General features: G+C 32.2%; 1 protein-coding gene, 1 long non-coding RNA gene and 1 pseudogene across 2 annotated transcripts; 2 read left to right on the top strand and 1 right to left on the bottom strand.

Annotated features, from left to right (window-relative positions):
- Positions 1 to 282: 282 nt before the first annotated feature.
- Positions 283 to 1,403, bottom strand: LOC146888846 (uncharacterized). Its single transcript, XR_014993005.1, has 3 exons — positions 1,065 to 1,403; positions 557 to 615; positions 283 to 462 (listed from the first exon to the last, which is right to left on the bottom strand). It is a non-coding gene; the product is annotated as an uncharacterized LOC146888846 (long non-coding RNA).
- Positions 1,404 to 4,378: 2,975 nt separating this feature from the next.
- LOC146888847 (18.1 kDa class I heat shock protein-like) lies at positions 4,379 to 5,831 on the top strand. Its single transcript, XM_085668488.1, has 2 exons — positions 4,379 to 4,545; positions 5,304 to 5,831. The coding sequence occupies exons 1-2, from the start codon at positions 4,437 to 4,439 to the stop codon at positions 5,765 to 5,767; spliced, it is 573 nt and encodes a 190-aa protein (XP_085524614.1). The 5' UTR covers positions 4,379 to 4,436; the 3' UTR covers positions 5,768 to 5,831.
- A 14,784-nt stretch (positions 5,832 to 20,615) lies between these two features.
- LOC114164927 (receptor-like protein EIX2) lies at positions 20,616 to 22,913 on the top strand (annotated as a pseudogene).
- The last annotated feature ends 3,648 nt before the right edge of the window (positions 22,914 to 26,561 follow it).

Below are 26,561 nucleotides of genomic sequence, written 5' to 3' on the forward strand. Positions count from 1 at the left end.
TTCACTAAAATGGTCAAAGGGTATTTTTATGATTTAAACTTTTTTTGGAGGTGAAGAAGAAAATTTGGAGTTGCAGGAAGAAAGACCCAATTTTAAATATGAAGTCTGGATTACACTATCCCAACCCAAATTCATTAAAATATTTAATTGAAATTTTATACTATTATTATTACCATCTTATTCTCTTATATTAGTTATTAATAGAATTGATGAGTCTATTAAATCATATATATATATATATATATATATATATATATATATATATATTTAATACTAAACACTCTATTCTCTCATACAATCCTTATTCTCTCACTAACTTAAGTTTCTGAGAGATTTTTACTGGTGAATCTTTTTGTCTGATCTATTTTGGAGCTTGATTCATATTACACTCTCAGATGCAAACAGTGAAGCAAGACCAACCGGAACGAAGATGAGTCCTATAACCGTAAATATTGAAATGGCCTGGAAAAAGAAATAGTGGACAAATTTTGAGACAAACACGGTTTCATACTATGATTCTGTTGTAAAACTTAGAAAGTTATGTAGGAAGTTGTACCCAACTAGGTGTTAGAATTGGCTGCCAGGCATGAAGTTCTTGCTGTGAGAATCTAGAATCTATCACAAATACAAAATTTCATGAGTCACATAAATGTTACAGAAAACACATAAACTGCAAAAATAAAACAAAAGAGATATCTTATACCATTCAAAAAAAGAGAAATGAATAGAATTACTTTCAATGTATAATCACCATTATATCATTTGATGGATAGATCTGTACAGGGAACACTGTTTATGTGACAGAACAATCAATCAATTATGATGGTACACAATTTCATGTGCAAAATGAGATTCAAACATTTTTCCAAAACCTAAATGAACATTTTATCAAACACCCTTTAACCTGTTCAAAGGAAAACTTCCATTTTAAAACCATGTAATGATCAAAAACCATGTAAATACAAGAAAATGCGTCATTGTTAGGGAAGGACATTTCATAATGAGATTCACCTAAAATTCCAAAATCTGAATAAAAAATTTGAGAGGAAAGAAGAAAAATTTACATTTGGGTTTTCTGGCAGACTTGGATTGTCCATCTGCGACGGCCACCGAAGTGGATGAAGGTTCTGCAGACATAGCCACGAAACTCACCGTGACTAAAAAAGACATCAATTCAGGGAAATGAGATTGAAAACAACATGCAAAGTGGTGACATCTTTAATGTTGATTTCTCTTTCTAGAGATTTTGGGAAAATAAAAGAAAATGAAAAAAAAAAACTTAGTCTTAATTTTTCCTCCTTTATCCATAATATTTAGGAAAAATGCTGTTTGTTATGGTTGGAATTTTTGAGGAAGATGGTGATAACTTTTTGAAAAACAAACCACCACTCATTTTGAGTATATATTGTGCACCACTTTTTTTTTTAATTATTTTCTTGTACCACACTTGTTTTACTGTGACACTTTATTTTATAGATTGTTGTACTAGGTACAACTTTAATTCCTGTTTTGGTGCAGGATAAGAGACTACAATTTCTTTTGAAGTGTGCAACAACTAGTCATCAATGAATGTATGATCTCTCCTAATTGTCAAATTCTAAACACCAATGATGCATCTAAATAGGTACACAGTACACTAATAACACGGATCTGCTTTTTATGTTTCCCAAACACGGAACATCATTCACTCTCAAACGCATCTTATATTTACTCGGCCTTTGGTAAAAACAATCAATTTAACCCTTACATAGTCTTTCAATAAGGGATTTTTATAATTTCAAAAGATTAAAATACATAATAGTTGAATTGTTTATGATTAAAAATTTTTCATTTTTAAAACATTTTGTTTGAATAAAACAATTGAAATATTTTATATTTTAATTTTTTGTTTGAATGAATTAATTGATTTTTTTAAGAGAAGCTTATTTTAAAAATATTTATTTTAAAATATAAAATTTTAGAAAAATATCAGTTAAAATTAACTATTCAATTAATATTTAATAATTTATTTTTAATATATACGTATATAAAAAATACTATTTATAGAATTTTAATATACTTTTAAGTAAATTTCAAATTTTATTATTTTAGTTATTTAAAACAGTTTTAAAAGTTATTAGATTCTAATTTTCTTATCCAAACAATTTATTTTACTCTAAAAAAATTTAAATTCAACAAATAAATTAATTAGTATCTTAAATCACCTCATCCAAACATAAAATTAAAATCTAAAATTCTCTCCGATACTTTTCCCCATCCACAAGATTATAAATACTTAATAAATAAATAATATATATCAGAATCTTGTCTATTTATAATATCTTAATGAATATTTTTCTACTTTTAATATATATATATATATATATATATATATATATATATATATATATATATATATATAATATAAGCACATATTTTTATAATTATATTTTTTTCTCAATAAATTAAATACACACAAATTTTAATAAGAGATTAACAAAAGATAATTTAAATTATGTTTTATGGTCATTTAGTTCTTAATTAATAGATGTTTCTATAAAAGAAAGAAATGACCAGGATTGATTATACAAACAGGAGGTGTTTTAATTGGTTGCTTTATTTTTGCTAATGACGAGACTTGCAACAAAAGAATTCTTTAGTAATTTTAAATTACTTAAATTTGTTTAAAATTGTATTTTGATGTAACACAATTGATGATGATGATGATAGAAGTAGAGGATGATGTCATCAAAATATTGAGAGTTGATGCAACTATTGTCCCTCTGTATAATTTCTTACCTAATAAAGCATCGGAGGTTGTCGTGGAACTTCCACGTTAAACATTTTGGTCATTCAATTATAAATCATGTAAGTTATAATATTACCATCATTATATTTAACTTATAATTTATTGAGTTAGATATTTAGACAAATTGAGGACGAGGCAAGAAAATTCGAAATATATGAATTTGTTGAGTCTCAATCCATGCAGAAATCTTCAAACACGTAAGTCCAAATTCAATAATATTTATCAAAAACTCATTTTCCTATTTCCAAACATGACGAGTGTTTCCTAAAGACATATTTACCTCATTCCATACATTAAAGGTTAATTTTAATAATTGTGAATTGTTTATAATATGGTAATCATTCAACCATTTGTCATTTATTATAGGTCTCGTTGATAATTAATTATAATTATACGTAAGAATTATATTGTAATACGGTTCTATTCCTTTCACATAAAACCCAACTAGAAAATGAAAGTTTATTACAAGAGTAACATTTGACATTCATTATATTGCATAACTAATAAAAAATTATGACTTGACTTTAATTAGAATGAAAAGTATGTAACAAGGTCACTACAATTCATATATCATAAGGTTAAACACCTTTTATACATGTACAATTTATATTAAATTAATTTGCTTCACTTTCATCATTTTAATGTAATAAAAAAGTTAATTTATTTAAATGTAGCTATTGTATTATATATTAGATCAAGTCATCTTTCGATATTTCAAGTTTTGGTCTGAGTCAGACACAAACTAATTGAAAAAAAAAAAAAAGCTCAAAATTTATGTTGGGGGTCATATATTATCCGAGGTAAATTTTGGGCATTTCTTTCTACTATATCTTACACTTTTTACTTTAGATACTCTTATGTTCACGTAAATATTACATTTTCACTTTAGGATTTATGCTGACGTAGATTTACCTGCGTCCATGTTAAAGTGTTGTTATTAACCTAAAAAACTGTAAATATCTGACATAAAATACCTCTTTTATGATATTGTTATTAATGTAAGACCAAATTTTAATTCCAAAATATTATTCAACATTTTTCTAACTTCAATAATTATTACAATAGTAATTCACAAATTGAGTACACTAAACCAAGGTGGGGTTCAAAACCACAATCTCATTGTTGTTTTTTACTCACAAAAGTGATAGAAAAATCATTAGCTAATTGTTCATATGCAACACCCGAAACTCCATTTAAAAGAAGAAGAAGAAGAAGAACTAATGGCATTGTGCAATATTTTGGCTGAATTCTTAATTACCACAATATTTGCTTTAAATAAGTTTAGTTCTGAGTTGCTTCCTCATTTAGAATTTCATAGTGCATGAAATCTTTTTCATTTGTAGAAAATATTCATTAATTCTGATGGTTTTCTTCCCCGTATAGCATTTTCTTGCTTTGTTATCACGAATGGAACAACATGAATGAATCATATAGAAGCATATATCTACAAATATAAACCCTAAAAATTACTAACCCTCGGGGTGACGATACTTGACAAGGTTAACAAGGGATAATTCTAGTTCAACACCAACCCAAAGGAAACCTTAGAAGCCTCTTCTCTTCTTCACGTTTTATATGTAAAACAATCTATATTAATTGGTTCCTCTTCAACCTAAAACCATCTCACTCACCAAAACTTCTCCAATTCATGGAAATTCCCAAGCATGCACATGCCAATAGGTCTTACGAAGATTTTGATCCTTTGTTTATGTGGCGTAGAGAAGAGGGTCGTGACACCCTTGAACTTCATCTTCCAGGCATGTTCCATTGCATTTCTCCAAATATCATTTTTTCATGTTTTTCAATTGCTTCATCTCTTCATAAAAAAAAAAAAAAACATCTTTGTTAATAATGGGTGGCTTTATATTTTTACTTTTTAAACATTTCTTGATAAAATAAATATATTTCACTTTTTCAATGTTTTTTTAAAGATAAACAATTTTCCACCTTTTTAAATATAAATCCTATCAGAAATCTCTTGAAAAAGCAATTAAGGAAGGTCAATGTACGTGCCAAATAATATACAAGACTCGTGAAGAAACAAAAATCACTCCATATATATTATAATAAGGGTTAAATATGTTTTTGTCCCTCAAGTTTAAGTCAAATTTGGAATTAGTCACTTTTCAAAACTTTGACCAATTTAGTCTTTCATCTTTAAAAATGTTTGAATTTAGTTCTTTTAACCAAATTTTGTTAAATTTATCTTACGTTTCACGCATTTTATGATAGTTTATACCATTTGACACATTTTTGTTTCAATATTAACTCAAATATGACCATAAAATACGTTTAAAATGTCAAATAAACTTAATAAAATTTGATAAGAAAGAATAAATTCACGTATTTCTAAAGATAAATAACTAAATTGATATAAAATTTACTAAAATTTGAGGGAAAAAAACATATTTAACCCTTATAATAATTAAAAGAATAAAGTGGAATTAATTTAAGTGCATTAAACTAATACAAATGCAAGTTTTACAAAGCAGAAAAAAGTTGTTTTCTTTTTCAGGTTTCAAGAGAGACCAAATACGAATTCAAATAAACCATGTTGGTTTGCTGGTAATATCTGGGGAGCGTCATTTCGAAGGAAACAGATGGAAGCGTTTCAAGAAAGAGTTCGAAATCCCATCATACTGCAACGACGATGCAATTCATGGCAACATGATGCAGAGCATTCTTTCAGTGGTGATGCCAAAGAAAAGCTCTGTGATTCTTGAAGAGGAGCAAGAAATGAAGGAAGAGAAAAGAGGAAACAGCAGAAAAGGAGAGAGTGAAATATCAGAAGAAAATGATATGACAGAAGATGCAGAGTACCGTTTTGAAGAAGATGGTGTGAGGGTTCCGCAGGAAAAAACAAGAGATGTTGCCCTCAAGTTCATGCTTGTCATGGTTCTGATATTGGTTGCAGCAAGTTACATTTCAGATGTAAGCAAAAGCCTCATGGCTCAAGCTGCTACGTATTTTCATAACTAGAACCATTCTGTAAATTTTATTGATGTGAATAAGGACAAAGGTGATACAATAATTGCTTCTATAATTGTGTTTTTAGGAGTTGGAGTTTGGAATGAGTATGGTTTTGATTTTCAATTGAAGTTTATTTCTCTCTCTCCTAAAAAAAATTGTTTTAGTTTCTAAACACTAAATTAAAGGATTAAAAGTAGTTTAATCTTCAAAAACTCATGTTTTTCTTTTACTTTTGAGAGATTAACAAAATTCTTTTTAAATTTGAGAATAAAAACTAGAATTACACAGATGCAACCATACATCGTAATTTATTTTATGAAAACTTGATTGTACAAATTGTTGTTAATATTTACTTTTGAAATGGATATCGAAATGATAGAAATAAGAAAAAATATATTTTTATTTTTTATCTGTATAATTTTGGAACCTAAATGCAAGTTTATTTTGTTGTATATAGGGATGAAAAATAAATTCCTCACCGAACGGCGGATACTCTATGTACCTAACGGATATCGCGGTTAGGGCAAAAAAATATTAATAAATTTTACTTAATAAATTTTTTATATTTTAGTGACAAAATAAAATTAAAGTGAAAAAATATTAATTATGAAATAGTTATTTAGATATGTGTAATTAAAGTTATTTTTTAAAGATTAATTTTTTAAAATTTATATTTTGCTACAATTCATTCTAATTTATTTTAAGAGATCAAAATTATTTTTATTAATATTTCATTGAGTAATTTGATTTGAATTTATTTAAAATCTCTTATTTTTATTTGAATTTATATTTTAAATATTTGTAGATGGTACAGATAACGTAAAAAATATTTTTAGATGGATGGATACGAATAGACACTATCTTTATCTAATCCAATCTGTTGTCATATTTAATTGTATCAAATATATTAATGGGTCAAAAAATATAATTTATAGTCAAAGATCAAGATCAAGTCTTTGTACCTAAAAGCATAACAATTCAAATTATACAATTTGATTGTAACTTGATCAATTTAACTAACTATATGAAAAAATTGACGTAGCTTGTAATATGTTTTACCTTACTTGTCTAAAGTCATGAATTGTGGGAAACTTTTCGAATTCACCAACTTGGAAAAAGGTTTATCAGTTCTCTTTAGATCATACAACTTCGGTTAAATGGGCTTTTTTCCTGCACCTCCAGGCATTTTTTCTACATTTCCAAAAAAATTTAAAATTTCAAAAATACCCTTTGATAATTTGGGTTAAGCCACGTAGATCACACCCCCAAAGTTATTTCCGGATGTCGATTTCCGGCGAAGAATATTTTTAAAAGTCAAAATATATAACCAAAAGTTGACTTCTGAAAGTAAAAATATATAACATGAAGTCAATTTCCGGAAGTCAAAATATATAACCGAAAGTCAACTTTAGAAAGTCAAAATATATAACCGTAAGCCGACTTCCAGAAGTCTAAATATATTATCGAAAGTCGACTTCCGAAAATCAATATATTATCGGAAGTCAACTTCTGAAAGTCAAAATATATAATCTGAAGTTGACTTCCGGAAGTCAAAATATATAACCGGAAGTCGACTTCTGAAAGTTAAAATATATAACCGTAAGTCAACTTCCGGAAGTCAAAATATATTCGGAAGTCGACTTCCGAAATCAATATATTATCAGAAGTCAACTTTCGAAAGTCAAAATATATCACCGGAAGTCGACTTCCAGAAGTAAAAATATACTACCGGAAGTCGACTTCCGAAAGTTAAAATATATTACCAGAAGTCGACTTCCGAAAGTCAATATATATATATATATATATATATATATATATATATAATTTTTTTAAATATTTTGTTAAAGAGTTAATGCATTTTAATTTAATTTATTTGAAAATATTATATTTTACTATATTATATAAAAAATAAATTTAATATATATATATATATATTATTTCAAAAGCACATTTTAAACAAAATAAAAAATTAAAATATAAACGAGTTTAAAAAATGTTAAAAACAAAAAGTATAAAAATTAAAAATTAAAAAAATTAAAAAATAAAATAAAAAAATAAAAAATACAAATGTATATATATACAAACGAATTTTTTAAATTTATTTTATTTGAAAGTGTAATATTTTAATATTTTAAATTATATATATATATATATATATATATATATACATTAATTATTTATTTCTAAATTATAAATTAAACAAATTAATAAAGCATAAAATTATAAACTAAAAAAATTATTAAAATTTTAAAGAAATTAAACATTAAAAAAAATTAAATAAAAACAGAATATATTTTTCATTTTTCGTGTTTTTATTTAAAGTTTAATAATATTTTTGTTTTATTTATTTTTATTTTTGAGTAGATTAAATAAAAATAAAATTATATATATAGATATTAATATTTTATTTTATTTTTCAAATATATAATAAGAAATATGAAAAATATAAAACATAAATAAAATAAAAAAACATCTAAAATTTAGAAAACATAAACTTTAAATAAAATTAAAAAATAGTTAAAACAAAATTAAAATATAAAGTTTAAGTATTTTTAATATATATTTAAAAATTATAATTATATATATATATATATATATATATATATATATATAAAATTTATATAATGTATTAAAAATAATTAAACTAAAAAGTAAAAATTTAAAAATAATATTTTGACTTCCAGAAGTCGTCTTCCGGCAATATATTTTGACTTCCAGAAATCGACTTCCGGTAATATATTTTAACTTCCGGAAGTTGACTTTTGGTTATATAGTTTAAGTTCCGGAAGTCGACTTCCGATTTTATATTTTGACTTTCGAAAGTTGACTTCTAATGATATATTTTGACTTCTAGAAGTTAATTTCCAGTAACATAGTTTTACTTTCAGAAGTTGACTTTCGGTAATATATTTTGACTTCCCGAAGTCAACATTCGATTATATATTTTGAGTTCTGAAAGTCAACTTCTAGTTATATATTTTGACTTTCGGAAGTCGACTTCCGATTATATATTTTGATTTCCGAAAATAGACATCAAAAAGTAATTTTGGGTGTGTAATGTATGTGGTTTTACTTAAATGGTCAAAGGGTATTTTGTGAATTTAAAATTATTTTGGAGGTGTTGAAGAAATTTTGGGGGTGCAGGAAGAAAGACCCTCGGTTAAATTTTGTTTTCATACGTACTTGGTCCAAGGTCACTCATGGTATCAAGCCATTTTAAAATAAAGAGGACTAAGTTTTAAGGGTCTTTCTTCCTAGACCTGCAAAAGTCAAAATATATTATCGGAAGTTAATATCTGAAAGTAAAAATATATTACCGGAAGTCAATATATATTAACGGAAATCAAAATAGATTATCGGAAGTCAACTTTCGGAAGTCAAAATATATTACCAAAAGTCGACTTCCGAAAGTTAAAATGTATTACCAGAAGTCGACTTTCGGATTTCAAAATAATTTTTTTTTTCGTTTATATTTTTTTAATTTAAAGTTTTGTTTTTAAATTTTTTTAGTTTAATTTTTTTAATACATTATATAAAAAAATTATATATATATATATATAGATATATATAATTTTATTTTTTAAATATATATTAAAAATACTTAAGAAATAAATTAAATTAAAAATACTTAAAATTTATATTAAAAAAATATTAATTTTATTTTAACTATTTTTAATTTTATTTAAAGTTTATGTTTCTAAATTTTAAATGTTCTTTGAAGTTTAGTATTGTTTATTTTTTCATATTTCTTAATATGTATTTGAAAAATAAAATAAAATATTAATATGTATATATATATATATATATGTAATATTATTCTTATTTAATATACCGAAAAAATAAATATAAATATAAAAATAAATAAAGCTAAAGTATTATTAAATTTGAAATAAAAAAACAAAAAATGAATTTTTTTTATTTAATTTTGACTCTCGGAAGACATATATCTTGACTTTCGAAAGTCGAATTTCGGTAATATATTTTGACTTCCGGAAGTCGACTTCCTGTAATATATTTTGGCTTGCGGAAGTTGAGTTCCGGTTATTTATTTTGACTTCCGAAAAATTTGACTTTCGATTATATATTTTGACTTCTGGTAATATTTTTGACTTCCCGAAGTCGACTTCCGGTTATATATTTTGACTTTCGGATATCGAATTCCGGTTATATATTTTGATTTCCGGAAGTATTCTTCACCAAAAGTCGACATCTGAAAGTAATTTTGGGGGTGTGATTTGTATGGCTTCACTAAAATGGTCAAAGGGTATTTTTATGATTTAAACTTTTTTTGGAGGTGAAGAAGAAAATTTGGAGTTGCAGGAAGAAAGACCCAATTTTAAATATGAAGTCTGGATTACACTATCCCAACCCAAATTCATTAAAATATTTAATTGAAATTTTATACTATTATTATTACCATCTTATTCTCTTATATTAGTTATTAATAGAATTGATGAGTCTATTAAATCATATATATATATATATATATATATATATATATATATATATATATTTAATACTAAACACTCTATTCTCTCATACAATCCTTATTCTCTCACTAACTTAAGTTTCTGAGAGATTTTTACTGGTGAATCTTTTTGTCTGATCTATTTTGGAGCTTGATTCATATTACACCTTGACAACAACCTGGTCTTTAGAGATCATTGACTTCCTTTGTAGACTCCTCGCCAAATCCTGATAAAAACATTTAGCGCCCATGGTGGAGCCTGGGTAAGACATTGACTTCCTTTGTAGACATCCTCTCAAGGCAATGCACCTGATATCGCGAGAGCTATAAAAGCAATGGTGGCTACTATGACGCAACAGAGCACGAGGATGATGCAACAACATGAAGCATCGATGTAGCGATAGACAGCGTCGCTGGAGCAGTAACAACTTGTGATGCAACAGATGGAGGCTACGAGGGTGGCTGCGGAGGATACCCACCGACAACATATGGAAGTCCTCCGCCAGCTGGAGGAGAACAAGGCGGGTGCCCCTGTGTTTGGTCCTGAGCCACGACCTACAGTCAGGGAGTGAAGCCTTGAGGACTTTCTGAAACACCAGCCGACGAAGTTTGGAGGCAAGACCAGTCCTGATGCCGCAGACCAATGGCTAAAGAACATGGAGAGAATCTTTGATGCGAAGATGTGCCCGGCCGAGAATCGACTATCTTTTGTTGTATACATGCTCACAGGGGAGGCGGAGCATTGGTGGATATGCATGAAGTCCATCATGGAGGGGTGGGATGAGCTGGTCACGTGGGAGTCTTTTAGGGGGAAGTTCCTCTCAGAGTATTTCCCTGACAGTGTCAAGTATGCCAAGGAGGTGGAGTTCCTCCAGCTAACTCAGGGGAGCAAATTTGTGACTGAGTACGCTGAGAAGTTCAAGCATCTCAGTCACTTCTACACACTGCCACTCGACGAAGAATGGAGATGCTGCAAGTTTGAGAATAGACTCCGCAGTGATATTCGTTTGATGGTGGTTCCCTTGTCCATCAAGGATTTGGCCGCTCTGGTGGAGAAGGCCAGAGTGATGGAGAATATGAAACGTGAGGTAGAAGGCCAGCGCCCACAACAACCCCAGCAACCACAAAGGATTGGTGGACCATCTGGGTCCAAACCTAGGCATGAGGAGCGGAGGAGGCCATATGATAGACCTCACCATCAGTCCCAGGGGTCTAAGAGTTTCCCTCCCCAGTAGGGCCGAGTACAGTGTTATATATGTGGAGGCCCTCACCTGAGGAACGCCTGCCCGCGTATGGAGGGCTACCGTCGGTGCAACAATTGTGGCAAGGAAGGCCACTTTGGGAAGGATTTCCCCAACCTTGCTAGGGCAGCGACACGCCCTCCAGTTCAGACTCCTCACCAGCATCAGCGGAGGGACAGAGGCAACAGGCCTCAGGCAACAGGCAGGGTGTATGCCATGACAGGAGCAGAGGCGGCAGGCTCACATAACCTGGTTATGGGTTATTGTTTGATAGCTGAGATGAAATGTTGTGTGTTATATGATTCTGGAGCGACACACTCTTTTGTGTCAAATGCATGTGTGGAACGGTTGGGTCTGTCGGTGTGCGAGCTGCAGTGTGAGCTTGCGGTGTCTACTCCAACGTCAGGTTTGGTCAGGACGTCGTCCTTATGTGCGAGGTGTCCAACGAAGGTAGAGGGACGCAAGTACAAAGTGAACCTAATCTTCCTGCCTCTACAAGAGTTGGAGGTAATCTTGGGGATGGATTGGCTCTCTGCCAATCACATTCCTATAGATTGCCGAGAAAAGAGGTTGTTATTCCCCGACTCAGAGGAGCCTGAGTTGTTATCGTCCCAAGGAGTCCTGAAGGAGCTGCAAGGTGGTGCTCAGTGCTTCGTGATCTTCACGCATCTAGAGGTGGAAGGAGGACAGATGAAGTCCGTCATACCAATGGTGTAGGAATTTGAGGATGTATTCCCAGAGGAAGTGCCAGGGTTGCCTCCCCATCGAGAGGTGGAGTTCTCTATCAATCTAGCACCAGGAATCGGCCCAACATCGATGGCTCTATACCGTATGGCTTTGGCGAAGTTGGTGGAACTCAAGAAACAGATTGAGGAGTTGATGGAGAAGCAATTCATCTGACCCAGTACCTCGCCTTGGGGAGCACCAATGTTGTTGGTGAAGAAGAAGGACGAGAGTTCACGTCTGTGTGTGGACTACAGGCAGTTGAACAAGATGACAATCAAGAATAAGTACCCTCTCCCGAGAATTGATGACTTGATAGATTAGTTGCATGGATCAGCAGTGTTTTAGAATATTGATTTGCGATCAGGGTACCATCAGATTTGGTGAAGGTTGACGATGTACAGAAGACGACCTTCAAGTCTCAATATGGACACTATGAGTACGTGGTTATGCCTTTTGGTGTGACCAATGCTCTGGCAGTGTTCATGGATTACATGAACATGATTTTCAGACCGTTCTTAGATAAATTCGTTGTAGTATTTATAGACGACATACTTATCTATTCCAGGACTCAGGAGGAGCATGTAGAACACTTGAGGTTGGTGCTTGGCGTTTTGAGGGAGAAGCAGTTGTATGCCAAGTTGTCCAAGTGTGAATTATGGATGGAAGATGTTCAATTTTTAGGGCATGTGATATCTGCGCATCGTATTGCAGTGGATCCGACAAAGGTCGAGGCAATGGTTAAATGGGAAAGTCCCAAGTCGGCAACAGAGATCAGGAGCTTTGTGGGGTTAGCTGGCTACTATAGGAGATTCATAGAGGGATTCTCCAAGATAGTGGCGCCCCTGACACAACTCACTCGGAAAGATCAACCTTTCACCTGGACAAATAAGTGTGAGGAAAGTTTCCAGGAGCTGAAAAGAAAATTGACCAGCGCTCCGATACTAGTGATCCCGAATGTCAGGAAGCCTTTTGAGGTCTACTGTGACGCCTCCCATCTCGAACTTGGTTGTGTGTTGATGCAGGAGAAGAAGGTTGTGGTATATGCTCCGAGACAACTCAAGGTGCATGAGAGAAACTATCCCATTCATGACTTGGAGTTGGCGGCCATAGTGTTTGCTTTGAAGATCTGGAGGCATTACCTCTATGGTGCCCAATTTCATGTGTTCAACGATCATAAGAGTCTCAAGTACATGTTTGATCAGAATGAGCTGAATATGAGACAGAGAAGATGGATGGAGTTCCTGAAGGACTACGAATTTGAACTGATATATCACCCGGGGAAGGCTAATGTGGTAGTCGATGCCCTAAGTAGGAAAATAGTGCACACTGCACATCTCATGATTAAGGAAGCGAAGCTAATTGAGAAATTCCGAGATATGAAGTTACAGGTGGAGTTAGGGTCTGAGTTCATTAGATGTAGTACCCTGACTATATCTAGCGACTTCTTGAGCTCAGTTAGGGAGAGGCAGTTATTGGATGTCAGTCTGAACAAAGTTAGAGAACAGCTTGGGTCAGATGAGACTAGAGATTTTGCCTTGGGTAATGATGATATCTTGAGATTTCAGGGTAAGATTTGTGTACCTAATGATGCGGAGGTAAAGAAGTTAATTATTGAGGAAGGACATAAGAGTCGCCTTAGTCTGCACCTCGACATGACTAAGATGTACCAGGATCTCAAGGAAATCTTCTGGTGGCAGGGGATGAAGAAAGATGTGGTTCAATTCGTATCAGCATGCTTAACGTGTTAGAAGGCGAATGTGGAGCATTAGAGACCCGATGAAAATCTACAACCCTTGGAGATAACCGTGTGGAAATAGGACAACATCTCCATGGACTTTGTGACCCATCTGCCATAGACTTTTAGTGGGCATGATAGAATCTGGGTTATAGTGGACCGGTTGACTAAGAGTGCTCACTTCTTGGCGATGAACTTGAGGACGTCCATGGTTAAGTTGGCCCAACTGTACATAAAAGAAAATTGTAAGACTGCATGGAGTACCTTCGAGCATTGTATCGGATAAGGATCCTCGGTTTACGTCGCGGTTTTGGCAAACCTTACAGGATGCTTTGGGAACCAAGTTGACCAAGAGTTCAGCCTACCACCCTCAGACAGATGGTCAGTCTGAGAGGACGATTCAGTCACTGGAGAACTTACTACAGACATGCATTTTGGACCATCTGGGTGCTTGGGATGAAGTACTGCCTTTGATAGAGTTCACCTACAACAACAGTTTTCATGCGAGCATTGGCATGACGCCATATGAGGCTCTTTATGGTAGGAGGTGTATGACTCCTCTCTATTGGTATCAGGATGGGGAGGCAATGCTTGTTGGACCAGAATTACTAGAACAAACTACTGAGAAAGTCAGAATGGTGCGAGTTAGGATGCAGGCCTTTCAGAGTAGGTAGAAGGCTTATGCAAACCGTAGAAGGAGACCCTTGGAGTTGATGGCGGGTGATCATGTGTTCTTGAGGGTGATCTGAACCACCGGTGTGAGAAGGGCTCTCCGCTCAAGGAAGCTGTCTCCTAAGTTCCTTGGCCCCTATCAGATCACGAGGAGGATTGGGCTGGTGGCTTATGAGATAGCTTTCCCCCCTCAGTTGGCAAACCTTCATCCGATGTTTCATGTGTCTCAACTGAGGAAGTACGTGTTTGATCCGGCTCATGTGTTGGAAGCTGATGATATACAGATTAGAGAGGATCTTACTGTGGAAGTGCCACCCATTGTCTTGGAGAAGAGTCGAGTTGAGGAACGTAGAGGAAAATCAGTCAATCTTGTCAAAGTCATTTGGGATCGGAGGACTGGGGACTCTACTTGGGAGTTGGAGGAGGATATGAGGAAATCACACCCACATCTGTTTGCCTGATAAGTCTTTATTTTCGAGGTCGCAAATTTTGTTGTTGGGGAGAATGTAAGGCCCATTAATTTCTCTGTCCTTTATTTTAAGGGTTGTCTCGTCTGGTGGGCCTAAGAGCTGGCCCAATAAGGAAGATTCAGACCTAACATACCCTAACCCTAACCATGCTGCTCATTTTCGAAAAATAGATCCTCTTCTCTTAGAGCTGATGCCGCCTCTGCTAGGGTTCCAAAGCGTACTCAGTTTCACGTTCAGCTTGATCTCGTTTTGGCTCACGTAAGTATTCTCAACCCATACTTCTCAATCTCTGGTCCTATTTCCGTGGGTAGTGTTAGAGCTTCAGTATTAAGCACCCTATGTTCACTTTTCCAGCTCTGTAATTTTCTCCTAGAGTTGTGGTATTTCGTTGTTCGGTGTCGAGGCATCAAAACTAGCTCGTTCCAAGTAAGGGAAGCTAGAACCTCCTTGTCTGGTGTGATTGTGACTTGTACCATTTTAGTTTCATTATTTCTCAACTTTGTATGCTGCCATGGATGCCTAGACTGTCTGGATTTTCTGTTTGGTATGTGTGTATGTGTGATGCAGGCGTGAACAGTGGTAAACACTGATAATCTTGCTCAAGCGAGCTTGCCTCGCCTAGGCGAGATGAGCAGAGGCTCGCCCAAGGCTTTCTACGCGAGTTGTCGCTCAGGCGACCAAACCCTCGTTTTGAGCGAGCAGATGTCTCGCTTAGGCGGAGGGGGTCTCGCCTTAGCGAGATTGCGCATGGGTTATTGTTCTCCTTGTCGAGCTCTCGCCTAGGCGAAGGGGAGCTCGCCTGAGCGAGAGTCCTTCTCGCTTGAGCGAAACCCTTCAGCCTGAGCGAAGAGCTGGGCGAGAATGTGTCCCAAGTTGGTTTCCCTCTGTGCTTGGATGTTTAGCTTAGGCTTGTTTGAGTTATTGTATGATGGCTTAATGGGAATGATTATGCATGATTGGGAGATGTTTATATGTGGGGAATTGTGAGTTTGGCATGATCTTTATATGAATTATACATGAGAGGTTGGACATATATATACGTGGTCACGAATTTGACATGAGCAAAAATGCACATGATGGTTGGTAATCCAGTGGCATGGTTTTGGTATGAGGAGAAGTATTGTACTCACGTTTGGGAATAATGAGTTGGTATAGATTCAACGTATGATTAATGAAGGTTGGTTATGAATGTTGGTATGAGGTTCCTATGCATGATATATGTATCTATTGCTTGGCTGTTTGTATATGTTTGATAAGTGGTCAGTACGTAATTCCTTGGGATCTCTAGGTGAGATCCTCAGGGTCGTGCTTCAGTGGTCGTGACGTAATTCCATGGCTCCTGTTAGTGGGTGTCCATGGTGGTGCCCCATCTATATAACTTGGTAAGGATTTTAGGTAAGGACTGCATCCTGACACTCTAAAGAGTCAGTTAGTCTCACCTAGAGCGGACTGACTTTTGTGGTGAGAGTAGCAAGAGGCCTGAAACTCATTAAGGGCTAATCTTGTGTGTGAGGGAATTGATTCATTGTAACACTTATAACACATAGCTCAGGGGTGAGCAGAGGTATCCACCACAAGTGCAAGCATCCGCTGAATCCGACCAGGTTATATGTATCCAGATGAGTCAAGTCGAGTCTTAGTGTATTGTTTGGAAGGTCATAACATGTTTAGGTGATGTATGGAAAATTGACTGTGACAGTATATCTGATTTGCATGATAAAACCGCTTTTGGCTCTAACTTACCCTTTTGTTGTTGTTGTTGTTGTGTATTCTGTTGTGTGGTACTCTTTTTTGCGATGATCATCGACTTGTTGATGTGAGCGGATGCGAGGAACACCCGTGGTCAACAGGGAGGTGATGGTTCTGCTGCTTAGCCTTTGGACTGACTTCTGCTTTTGGGCTTTTCATTTAGGGCTAATGCCCGTGTATTACTTTCTCTGGGAATTTGTTTAAGTCATTATCACTCTCTTACTTTACTTTGTACTGGCATTGTGGTGTGCCTCTTTTATTCATCCTTTAAGTATTTGAGATATTTGTAGGAGTGACGTTATACTCTTTTATTCTCGCTTCTCATATTATACTGTGTGACATATCCTTTATTTAGCTTTATTAAATAAATGGGATGTTACATAAAAGCTAAAATAGATACTAATCCAATGTTAGAAAAAAAATGAATGAAAGTAACAAATAAATATATATATATATATATATATATATATTATATTTCATTAATTACAAATAATAACATTTAATTTAATAATTGATTTCTTATAATAACACTAAAATCGTTTTAAAAATACAAAATTTTAAAAACCTAAATCACGACCCGTGCGTATACACGGGTCTCTTTTAGAAAAAAAATGAATAAAGTAAAATGTAGATGCACTAGTGTACAGATTTTGAAATGATGCAACGAAAATGAGAATGCGATATAACCAACAAGTGTTGTACACATAATCAAGAATCAATCTTAGACAGAAGAATGGCAGTGATTTGCGTAAATAAGGACTCAAAGACCCAAAGTACGAGGCAAACTCTTCCTTCCTCCACCTGTCTTCTCATTGTAGCTGCCATCGTTAAAATGATTTCACACTAATACGTTGTTTTTCTGCTATTCATACGTCTAAAATTTTAATGTCTGGGTCGTCATCGTTTTTTTCATTTTTAGATGTGATTGCAAGGATCACAACACGGGACTAATCATGTAGGTTGGTTCCAAACTTCCCAAGAAAAATACGTGACGGGTTGGTCCACCTATGTCTTTTTATGTAACTTATGCGGGTTGGTCTTTTCATTCTTTCTGATAGTAGGAAAGAACTACAAGGTATATGAAATAGAAAAAAATAAGTAATCAATTTAAATATTAATTTATAAAATAAAAAATTATTATTTATTTTATAATTATTATTATAAATAAAAAATTATAATTACTCAATATATATTATTACAATTTATTGATAAAATAAAATATACTATCATCACAAACTATAAAAATATTTTAGGTTAAAATTTTTTTGGTTCAATAATAGATTTATAATAATTTAGTTTCTGTTACAGGACAATTGATATCATCTGCAATCATTTCTTTTTCAACAATTGTCTTATTAAAATTTTCACCCTTAAATTATGACTTGACTCATCCGATCTCTGTCACGGGATATGCAACCCACAACAAAACAAACATTCTTTCTACCTGTGTCCATTCTTTTTTGATGAGAATAAAAAAGAAAAAAAAATATATCTCATCATAATTATTAAAGTAAGGAAAAATTTGTTTTTAAAATTTATCATAAAATAAATATTTTTTATAATTTTACCAAATAGTTAATTTTTTAAATTTTTATTATAGGTAATAAATTGAGTTAAAAGAACAGTTGTATAATTATTTTTTGAGAATTTGGTTGAATGCTTGTTCGAATTTTTTAATGAAGCAAATAAACTTGATTTGTGGGTTCTTCTAATGCTATTAACTTACTATTCGTTTTTCAAGTTAGAGTACTTGATTTAGGATTTGAAAATCAACACAATTTATTTGTAAACAGTTTATCTCTCGAATCAATTTTATAAATATATCTAAACTCATTAATTAACAACTCTTGAATTCTTAGAAAGTCTTGGATAGTTTGAAATCTAAACACTTGAAATTTTAACTTTGCTTTTGAAATGTAAATGATGTAAAAAGTGGTTAAAAACTAGAAAAGTAAATGTTGAAGAGAAAAATAAATTAAATTAGTATGCGTTTAAAAAATTAATATTCGAAAAAAAGTAAAATTGCGAAATATGTAACCTGACGAGAAAATAAATTATCTATGATAATGATAAAAGAAATTTATTAAAGTGATGACCTCAATTGGTACAATTTTTACCAAACAAATTTATCAAAATTCCTCAGTAATCATTGACGGTATATACTTCAACGTTAAGTTCAATTATAGACGGGCGCTTAACCGTCGGTAATGACTTTCTGTAAGACCGAACGATGTTTTCGTCAATAAGGAGTTGATGCCACAAATTTTTTTATCGGTAATTGTATATTTTACTACCAGTATAAAGACCTTTATTCTCTTCACCTAAACAAAATCTTCCAATAATATACACAATACAAAGTAAAAGGATATATTACAAATTAATGAACTAATAATTATATAATGAAAACTCTAATATAATAAAAACTTCTAACAACGAAAACTTCTGTACAACAAAAACTCCTAACAATTAAAACTAACATAGTTTTAGTGCACTTGGGCATGCTCTGAACAGGTATTAATTTTACTTCACATTTCATAAAACATAGTTTGAGTTCGCTTATGCATATTGTGAATATATATGATTTTGGTAGATTAGTCTTTTTCCATGTTATTAGCACTTAAAATTGGTAGAGTAATCATTTGCAGCTAGGGTACATGTGAGGTAAAAAAAGGAGAAAAAAAGCTAAAATCAAAGAGAAATGAGATAGACCCAGCTGCAAATGAGAAATTTAAGTGCGAGTTCAACAAATAACAAAACATTAATTGTTCACCACTTTAATCATTACTTTTTTTTTCTTTTTTTTTTCTTATTTTGTTTTCCATTTTTTCTTTTCTTTCCAAGTCGAAACATAACAGACCACATAATTATTTTGTTCTGTGAATAGTATTATTAGGTAATTTGGATACATGCAACTAAAAAACTAAAAAGCTATTAGAAAAAAGTCTATATAAACAAGCCGCACTAGATAATCGCATTCACAACTTCCTGCACATAATCTACTTTTAAAACACTAAGGTCAAAGAAAATACGTCGAAGAATTAAAGATTCTTTTCCCAAAGTAATATCTGTGTTTTTCTTTTCAGTTTTTTTTTTTTTTAAAAAAAGACAAGGTTCAAAGAAAGGAAAATGTTTTTCTATCTTACTTGCATCAGTTAACAATTAGAAAAAATAATAATTTTATATTTATAAAAATGAAAGAAAATAAAAAAAAATATTAAATATAAAGTGTGTAGAAAAGTTTGTTGGATGTAAAAAATAACGGTACATTCAAATAAATTTTCCAATTTAAAGTTTCTTTCCAAAGTCAGCTTGTTCAGTGTGAAATTTCAAAGAAATTTCACAATTTAAAGTTCTCTTGCATTCCTTTTTTAAAGGATTCATGACCTCTATCTTTATAAATATAGATTTCCATTGAGCAAAGTGAGAAGACTCATCATTCAACAATCTGGTCTGAATTTATCCTTCTTCTCTTTTACAAATCAGGATGACCTTTATTATATCACAATTTTCGGTTCTTTTGCTTTCCCTTTTTGGTGCTTTTACATTCCAAAAGATTGTGTGCAACAATCTGAGCCAGGTTCGGTGCAATGAGAAGGACCGAGAAACGTTGGAAATGTTCAAAGAGGGTGTTATTGATCCATCCAACAACCTCCTCACATGGTCCACTCAACAAGACTGTTGTCAATGGAAAGGAGTTCATTGTGACAACACCACAAGCAGAGTTACAAAACTTGACCTATCCCAACAATTTCTACAAGGTGAAATCAAGTTATCTCTTTTGGAACTTCAATTTCTATATCATTTGGATTTGAGCTGCAACAAGTTTAATGTTATTAGCATTCCACCAACTCAGAACAATGTCATATTTGGCTCTAACCTCCATTATCTTGACTTATACGCGCTTGACATATCCTTAGAAGATCATATTTCTATGGATAATCTTGATTGGCTTTCTCAACTTTCTTCGCTCAGATATCTCAACCTTGGTTTTATAAATCTTCATAATGCTAATTGGCTTCAGTTGTTAGTTATGCTCCCTTCTTTGGCTGACTTACGATTATGTTTTTGTGAACTAAACATCACTTCGTCTCTTAAACATGTGAATTTTACTTCCCTTGTAACTCTTGATCTTTCAGGTAACTATTTCACCTCAAAATCATTACGCTGCTTGTTTAATCTTAGTACTGCTATCTCTCATCTTGACCTTGGTGAAATTTCTTTATCTGGGTATTTTGATGTTCAATGGCTTTCTCAACTTCATTCTGTGAAATATCTTGACCTTAGTTACATTGATCTTCACGAAGAAACCAACTGGCTTTTAGCCATGCCTCCTTCATTATCAGTCCTACACTTGAGTAAATGTCAACTAACCAACATAAGCCCAACTTTAAAGCATGTCAATCTTACTTCACTTGTCACTCTTGATCTTTCTTATAACCATTTTAACTCTGAATTGCCACATTGGTTGTTTAATCTCAGTCGTGATGTCTCCTATCTTAAACTTAAAGACAATAGTTTTTACGGTGAAATACCTTCAAGTTTGTTCAACTACCAAAATTTGGAATACCTTGATCTATCAGGCAACATGTTTTCTGGTTCCATTCCTTTCACTTTGGGAAATCTCACATATTTGGTTGTTCTATGCATTGGCTATAATTCCTTTTCTGGTATAATATCTGAAATGCATTTTTCCAGACTCCACAATTTAGAAGAGTTGGACTTGAGCAAGACAAGGTTTCATTTTAGTCCTGAATGGATTCCTCTGTTTCAACTGAAAAGGCTTTATTTGGATGATACAAATCAAGGTCCTCAATTTCCACCATGGATATATACTCAAAAGTCACTTTCACATTTATGCATGTCGAGCTCAAAAATTTCATATGTAGAAGAAGAAAAGTTCAGGGGTTTAATAGCCAGTATTGATGACAGGATCGATTTATCCAACAACTCAATTAGAGGAATGCTCCCGCATTTATCCCCAAAGGTCAAATATGTAGATTTCTCTCAGAACTCTTTCACAGGATCGATTCCACATGCTTGGAAGAACTTGAAACATTTGGTTTTAATTAGCTTGTGGAATAATGATTTATTCGGTGAAGCTCTTATGATACTCTCATGTTTGACGCGTTTGGCAGTTATAAACCTTGAAAAAAATGATTTTTTTGGAGCTATACCAAACAACATGTCCAGAAAGTTAGAAGTGGTGATATTAAGATCTAATAAATTTGAGGGGAGTATTCCACCTCAACTGTTCCTTCTCTCTAATTTGATTCACTTGGATCTCGCCCATAATAAACTTTCAGGATCAATTCCTCAGATTACGTATAACACAAAAGAAATGATAGTAGATCATTATTATGCACCTCTCTTAGTAGATGATAGCAACATTGATTTCTATGAAAAAGGTCAAGTTTATGAATGTAAACTTGACTTCAATAGGCGAACTATTGACCTCTCAGCTAACAAGATATCTGGAGAGATTCCTACGGAATTATTTAGGCTTATTCGAGTTCAAACATTGAATTTATCTTATAATCATTTGACTGGAACTATACCTAAGACAATTGGAGGAATGAAAAATCTGGAATCTCTTGATCTCTCTAATAATAAGCTTTTTGGCGAAATTCCAGAAAACATGGCTAACTTGTCTTTTCTGAGTTATTTGAACTTATCATGCAACAATTTTTCTGGACAAATTCCAATAGGGACTCAACTTCAAAGTTTCGGTGTATCAAGCTACAATGGAAACCCGGAACTTTGTGGAGCTCCTCTTACAAAGTGTAGCATGGAAAAAAATGTTGTGAATACAATCCAACATAGAATCAATAAAGATGGTGAATTTGATGAAGAATCCGTCTATCTTGGAATGGGAGTTGGGTTTGCAGTTGGATTTTGTGGTGTTTTTGCTTCTTTGGTCATTTTTAGGAAATGGAGACAACTACTATCGATTGCTCAATCGAATGTATGACCAACTTTATGTTACTTACATGCTCAATTTCAATAACTTTCTTAGCAGAGAAACACTGTAGTCAGTTCAGGTTAGCAAAACTAATATTATAGTTTTAATTATTTATTTTACTGTTATTTGTGCTAATTTAGGAGAAAATATCACCGTCAGTATTAAATTGTGACATTTTAAGAATAACTTTCAATATGATTTTGTGACATTTTAAGAATTAGTTAGTGTAACCTACGAAATTAAATTGACTTATGATGTTGTCTTCGGAGCTGAAAAGATAGGCTATAAATCTGTCATATTTTTCTTGCAACCTTATGATATTTTTTCAAAAATATCAAATTTTTGTTGCACATATAGTGTAGTTTCACTTGCATGAAGATTGACACTCGAAATTCAAAAGAAGAACATATGAAATTGTTTTCAATTTATCTAATGGTTACAATTATCCATGCATGTGTTTATTTTGACCCTATTTTAGACTCTCTTTTTTTTTTAAATTGAAATTTAATACTGTATCTCGTATTGAAGTAGGCTCAGAGAGTCGGTGATCTTTGATATAGGAGATGAAGTGGAGGATCATTTCTTAGCTCTACTTTCTGATTGATGGAATGAAGTGCCTAAGTCTAACTATTGTCCACAACCGTTTTGCTGTTCAATTTCTGAACTTCCATTAATAACTACGTTTTAGTTTTGTTGTATTCTATTTTTATTAGAATAATGAGATTAGGGTTCTTCAAGAACATCATTGTGTAGCCTCATTGAATAGGTGATTGATTAAGGTTATTTACTTTGTACTTTTTGTTAAATGTTGGACAAATTTAATTGGAATATATTCATCTAAAATGTGGTTAGATTGTGTAAAAGTTTCCTTAAATTTATCAAGCTCCTTTCAAGTGCTTTGGAAATTCTTTTTCATTAATTTAAGAGCTTCATTTATTCTTGAGGTATTTAATATAATTTCAAAAGAAACTTGTGTAACAGAATGAATATCACTAAAATCTACCTCTTTGTTTTAGTTGTTAGTTGTTAGATATTGTGCCATAGCGGTGTCAGCTTATGAGATCGATATGAGCTTTCTTGTTTAACTTTTCCATTTGTAAAACTTTTTCTTCGTGTTCATTTTTTCCCATTGTTTAGGACATTTTGATTTGAAATGCACCGGTATCTTGCAATCGTAATAGATTACTTTTCCTTGTAATTTGTATGTTTTCTAAGTTTGAACTTATTTTTGGAGGACATTATGGATAAAACTTCCTAAAGGAGCACAAAGCAGACTAGAAATTTGTATTATATATATATATATATATATATATATATATATATATATATATATATATATATATATATATCGTTATGAATTAATGGTCGTCCATTGATTTGATACAATTACTCATATGATTTATTACTCTTTATGTATTATTTTGTATTAACTATTTGATTTATATCCTTTCTGGGTTATCATGTTGTATTTGTAAATAGAACTCTTCCTATCAGTAATAGGACACACACGAGTTCCTTCCTATTCTCTCATTCTTTATTCTTCCTTGTATCCTTCTATCTGTTATTAGCTTTGTTCTATAGTACGTTATCAGCATGTGGGTTATCCAACTGAGCGTGAAGGCATATTTTTTTTTTCTCTCTAAGGACAACGCTCTACATACTTTAATCGAGGTTCTTTCTAATATTTTCTTCATTCACAAATTTATCTTATATTTTTATTTGTGTGATGATAATTATTTGTTTTTTTTTTCATCTTTGTCTCATTATTATTATTATTTTAATTATTTGATTCAGTAATTTCATACATGAAATTTGATTATTATTAATATTTTATGTGCTAGTTCTAAACATGTCAAATCTTGCAAAACTTGAATTTTCGACCCTTGATATTTTGGGGAAGAATTATTTATCATGGATTTTAGATGTTGAAATACATTTAGATGCAATGAGTCTTGATGATACCATTAAAGAAATAAATAAAGCATCTGAGCAACTAATTTGCTTCTGCAAGAACAATATTGTGAAAAGCGATTTCACAAATATTCAAATATTTTGAATTGAGTTCATGCTTTTGTATGGCTGAACAAAGCAATGAAGCTTTTGATGAAAAATCATAGGATCCGCCCAATCTGCTCCATTCCTAGAACTGAATGCATCAATAAATATTATGAATTTATTTCATGCCTTTGTATGGTTGAACAAAACAATGTGCTTTTAATAAAAAAATCATGAAACATGTCCAATTGGCTATGCTCCATTCTCATAAGTGAATGCAACAATATTTGATTTATATTTTCATGATCGTGATATTGATTATGGACATGGTTATAAAGAAAATTTCAAAGACACATTTTGTCACCAGAAGTGGCACAATATTGTGAAAAAGGGAAAATAAATATGTGAAAATATTGGCAAATAAAATGAAAGTATATATTATCATTATGATGGTAAAGACCATTTGAGTTGTATTTTTCGTACACCAAAGCATCTTACAAATAATGAGAAGAAAATAGAAACTCACCTTGCTTATTAAGATGGTGATTCTGATTATGGCCATATGGATGTTACTCATCTTGATATTGGTAATTTCTTTTCTAAACTAGATGGAAGCATTGATCACCTTATTGGTGATGGGAGTGCTAGAAAATATTTTTATTTCATATTATGTTCTTAATTTTAAGAAAATGTTTTATATTTATTTCATGTTGCTTTTACATATATAAGTTTTTATACTTTTATGAATAAAATTCTCTATTTTTATTTTTTTTCTTCCCCTCCTACAAAGTAATATCTAATATTGATATTTATGTTTATATGAAGAATGAATATTGACATTAACACCAATGATGAGGATCTATGCCTTGCTGATAGTGCAACAACTCATACAATTCTCAAGAGTAATAAAATTTTTCTTTTGTTTGGTAATGCAAGAAGTCAATGTTTGTACTATTTTTGGTACTACAAATATAATTGAAGGCTTCAGAAGAGCTATTGTACTTCTACCAAGAGGTACAAGATTGCATATTAAAAATGCATTTTATTCTCCTAAGTCCAATAGAAACTTATTAAGTTTCAAGGATATTCGTCTAAATGTATATCATATTGAGACAAATAATGAAGGAGATATTGAATATCTTTATATCACTCGAATTGAGTCAAACAAAAAATGTGTATTGGAGAAATTATCAGCCTTTTCTTATGGTTTGTACTACACATATATTAATAAGATTGAGACGCATGTCATTGTAAGCCAGAAGCTTACAATAGAAATGAATTTCGTGTTTGGGATGATCAGTTGGGTCATCTTGAATATATCATGATGCGAAAAATAGCTGAAAACTCATGTGGACATCCACTTAAAAGTCAAAAACTTCTTCAGTCCAATGATTTCTCATGTACTGCATGTTCGCAAGGAAAATTGATAATAAGACCATCACTACAAAAAATAGAAATGAGTCAATCTCATTTTTAAAATGAATACAAGGTGATATTTGTGGTCCAATACACCCACCATGTGGATCATTTAGATATTTCATGGTATTAATTGATGGGTCCACTAGATGGTCACATATTTGTTTACTATCAACTCGAAATCAGACATTTGCTAAGTTATTAGCACAATTGATCAAGTTAAGAGCCCACTTCCCAGATTATCCAAATAAGAAAATTCCTCTTGATAATGTTTGTGAATTTACATCTCATGCTTTTAATGAGTATTGTATGTCAATTGGAATTGAAGTTGAACATCCAGTAGCACATGTTCATACTCAAAAATGACTTGCA

This window comes from Vigna unguiculata, chromosome 1, assembly GCF_037176805.1.
Source record: "Vigna unguiculata cultivar grain cowpea cultivar isolate G323 ecotype 2 chromosome 1, ASM3717680v1, whole genome shotgun sequence".
Classification (NCBI taxonomy): Eukaryota; Viridiplantae; Streptophyta; class Magnoliopsida; order Fabales; family Fabaceae; genus Vigna; species Vigna unguiculata.